General features: G+C 34.2%; 1 protein-coding gene across 1 annotated transcript; it reads right to left on the reverse strand.

The window, feature by feature from the left end:
- Nucleotides 1-1,417: 1,417 nt before the first annotated feature.
- On the reverse strand, nucleotides 1,418-3,309 carry LOC149146143 (GDSL esterase/lipase At5g45910-like). The gene is made up of 5 exons (XM_089452679.1): nucleotides 3,008-3,309; nucleotides 2,690-2,926; nucleotides 2,244-2,392; nucleotides 1,862-2,141; nucleotides 1,418-1,741 (listed from the first exon to the last, which is right to left on the reverse strand). Exons 1-5 carry the CDS (start codon nucleotides 3,264-3,266, stop codon nucleotides 1,515-1,517), a joined length of 1,152 nt encoding a protein of 383 aa, XP_089308805.1. The 5' UTR covers nucleotides 3,267-3,309; the 3' UTR covers nucleotides 1,418-1,514.
- Between the last annotated feature and the right edge of the window lie 255 nt (nucleotides 3,310-3,564).

Genomic DNA, 3,564 nt, shown 5'->3' on the forward strand with positions numbered 1-3,564 from the left:
CCTAAATTAAGATGCATCTATGCTAGTTTTGAGAAACACAATAATAAAATGTTTTAACTATAAGATTTTTATTTTTTTAATTTTTTATAGTTAACATTAGAGTATTTTAGTTATGATTCACATTCTCTTTCCCCATATTCATAAATACAAAACATATATGCCTAGGATATAATCTCTCTCACAAATATATACATTAATATTTTCTAATCTCTCTTCCGCACCCAACCCCCACCCCCTCCTAATATAAATATATTAGGCGTTAATTTTTTTTGCAGAGCATGTATGTTGAAATATTTTATTAATAATCTATATTAATTTTTTTTTATTGATATTTTTTAGATGTTATATGTCAACTTGATATTAAGAAAAAAAATTCAATTTAAATTACTTTATTTTTCTTTATATAAAATTGATATAAAATTATGTTATTCAATGTGAACACTGAAATATTTTTTTATGGTTATTATTAAAATATTTTTTGTTATTAATATATTTTTGTTCCCAATATTATATGTGAACTTAATATAGAATGAATTACACATGATGTAATATCAATAATATTATTTTTTATGTTATCTATTAACTTCATATTAACTAATGAGCTTCGAAGTGAAACCGGACGGTGGTCTACTCCCAAGACTCCCTAGGATGACAAAATCTATCAGATTTGCGATATTAAGAAGGTGGAAGATGAAAAATACTTCCTTTTACATTGCCTGGATGGTGGTCTACTCCCAAGACTCTGTGGGATAGATAATAGAATCTGTCAGATTTGTGATACTAAGAAGGTGGAAGATGAAAAACACTTCCTTTTGACTACCCGACTCTTACTCACATCCGCTCTCAATTACATCCACTCTCAATTCACTAACATCTGCCACACTTTCAGTCACTATAGCAATATTTGTAGCGCTTCTTTCTCTTATTTTTTATCACAAAAGCAAGATTTTGAAGAATCAAACTTAATTTTTTTTCTTTTCTTTTCATGAGATCCGATAGACCACATTGGTCTTAGCGGAGGTTAATCATCATCATCATCATTATCTCTATACAAAATTAATATAAAAATAAATAAAATAAAAATTTTATTATTAATTTTTAATTTATTAGCTAAAATATTATTTTAGTGTTTTAAATATAGCATTATGCTCTCATACTCGAGTAACTGTAAACCAATTGTAGATGGCCCACAATTATCGTATCGATCCAAATTTGAAAAAAAAAAGAGTGATAATTCAATCGTATAAATATTATTAATATCAATGCACATGCCTTATTAAAACCACATCAAAATAAATATATCACAAGTCGTGACATGCCATCCTTGAAATTAAAAATAAAGAAAATCAATTTTATGATCATTTTTTTCACTCTCCTTAATCTTACAATCGAATGATCATTTTTTTCACTCTCCTTAATCTTACAATCGAATGGCGGATACCTCACAGCAAGTAAAATGTCCGCATTCGATTTGGCCATAGTTTCTCCCTTTTATTACATATTCTGACAATGTATCAAGCGCTGCATAGAGTCTGAAGAGCAGGCGTTGTGAAGGTGCCGTCCAAAAATAAATTGGCTATTTCTCCATAAGCGGCATCTGTCAAATGAACTCCATCCCAGTTGAAATATTGTCCGGGATTTGCACAGGGAACTGCTGACTTTACGCCACAAGGGACTTGAGGATCGTAGTTATACGGCCCACCTGCTCCACAGCATGCGTCTAAAACCTTTGCCCCCAATGCTGAACAGGAAAATCAAAATTTCTCTCAAATGTTTAAGAGTATATCTAACTTTCGGTAAAGATCAAAGGAAAATAAAAAACTGTCAAAAATATTGCCAGTTTCCTCTTTCATTTACTTACCAGATAGATGTGGAGACTGTAAAATTTTGAGAACAGCATTGTAATTGTCTGCAAACACAAATTTAACATCCGGATATTGAACTTGCAATTTTTCCACTCGGCCTTGAAGAAGATCATTGCCCCTCCTAGAGAAAGCATTAAACGTTGGCATGCATCCCATTGCGTCCAGCGGTTCTTTTCCAGGTCCAGTAGCATATTTTCTTAAATATAACGCAGAACAGCCAATCGGTAAGTTGTTCTGAGCTAAAATCTTCCTTGCGCCACCTGCTGTGATCAAAGCCTGCAGTAAAACGAATAAACAACGAAATACACTTTTGCTTTAATTGAACGAATTTAGCTTAGCTTAGCTCCTGTGAAATGGAATGAAATCAATGAGACTCGCCTGCATTGCTTTTACGGTCTTATTGACGACCAAAGGGACAAAGGTTTCCACTTCGTCCATCGGCCGTCCCTGCATAAATGGATCATTGTAGTCGTTTCCGCCGATCTCTCCCACCATAAACAATGCATTTGCAAAATGCTTCTCACAGTCTACATATTTTGACAAAATTAGTCACAAGTTCGAATCCCTTACAGTTAGAGGTTAATAAATTCATAGAATGAGTGAAATTTAGCTAGAATCAAGATCAAGAACCTGGAGATTTGGAACAAACATTTTTCCTATACTCTAATACATTCACAGAATGAGTGAAATTTAGCTAAATCATCTTATAAAGATCAAGATCAAGAACCTGGAGATTTGGAACAAACATTTTTCCTATACTCTAATAAATTCACAGAATGAGTGAAATTTAGCTAGATCATCTTATAAAGATCAAGATCAAGAACCTGGAGATTTGGAACAAACATTTTTCCTGTACTCCAAAAACCACTGGATCTGCGTGTCCAGCGAAAATGAAGTCATAGGCGGCGAGATTGACTTTGCTACGAAGAAACCAGGTTCCAAGGCCGTGGCTCCAGCCACTGCGAAGTTAACACCGCTAGTGTTAACTGTGCTTCCAGCCACTTCAAAGTTACTAGTGTTACTCAGATATGGAGCCACGAAAGGCAGACCTGAAGCTTGAGCTGTGAAATACCGAAAGTAATTAGCCTATTACTTTGAAAACATCAAAAAAACTCTTTATTCATAAGAAGCTTCCAACATACCTATATAATCCACAACTAATCGACCGTCCGAAAACCTGCCTGTTGCTCTATTAAAATAAGTTTCACCATAAGGCGATCTAGCGATGTTTCCAGCGGCAGCGGGATTTGAGGCTAACCAGTTCCCCGTGTCAGCCAAAGAATCTCCAAAACTGTAAATAGCGCTGTGACAAATTGCCGCAGCATAACTGCGCCTCGATGAATGCCAGTAGATAATCACAATAAATGCTAATGAGAACGAGGAATTCATCTTAAGCTTCATTGTGGAAAATCCAAAAATCCTTATTATGAAGGATTACAGATCTTTCTGTTCGCTATTTCTTGCATAAAATTAGTCTTTATAATTAAGCAGAGGTGTACTAGGACCTTCCATTGCCTCAAAACCTGGAAAACCTGGAATACACCTTGCAATGACGGTAATTCTGTAATACTTTCGGGACGGTAATTCTTTAATACTTTCGGGAATAAGCTTTTTAAGAATCTTAAAATATAAGAGTTTTATAATGCTATTTTTTGGAGATTTTGGTGATGGAATCCGGCAGAAGAAATTGAGGTTAAAT

Source organism: Pinus tabuliformis, chromosome X (genome assembly GCF_031772625.1).
Source record: "Pinus tabuliformis cultivar Carrire ecotype Pingquan chromosome X, CPIR1, whole genome shotgun sequence".
Lineage (NCBI taxonomy): Eukaryota > Viridiplantae > Streptophyta > Pinopsida > Pinales > Pinaceae > Pinus > Pinus tabuliformis.

Coding starts and splice junctions, on each gene's coding strand:
- LOC149146143 (XM_089452679.1), bottom strand. CDS start 3,266: ATGAAGCTTAAGATGAATTCCTCGTTCTCATTAGCATTTATTGTGATT. Junction 2,927..3,007: donor ATTAGTTGTGGATTATATAG/GTATGTTGGAAG, acceptor GGTATTTCACAG/CTCAAGCTTCAGGTCTGCCT. Junction 1,742..1,861: donor ACAGTCTCCACATCTATCTG/GTAAGTAAATGA, acceptor TTTCCTGTTCAG/CATTGGGGGCAAAGGTTTTA.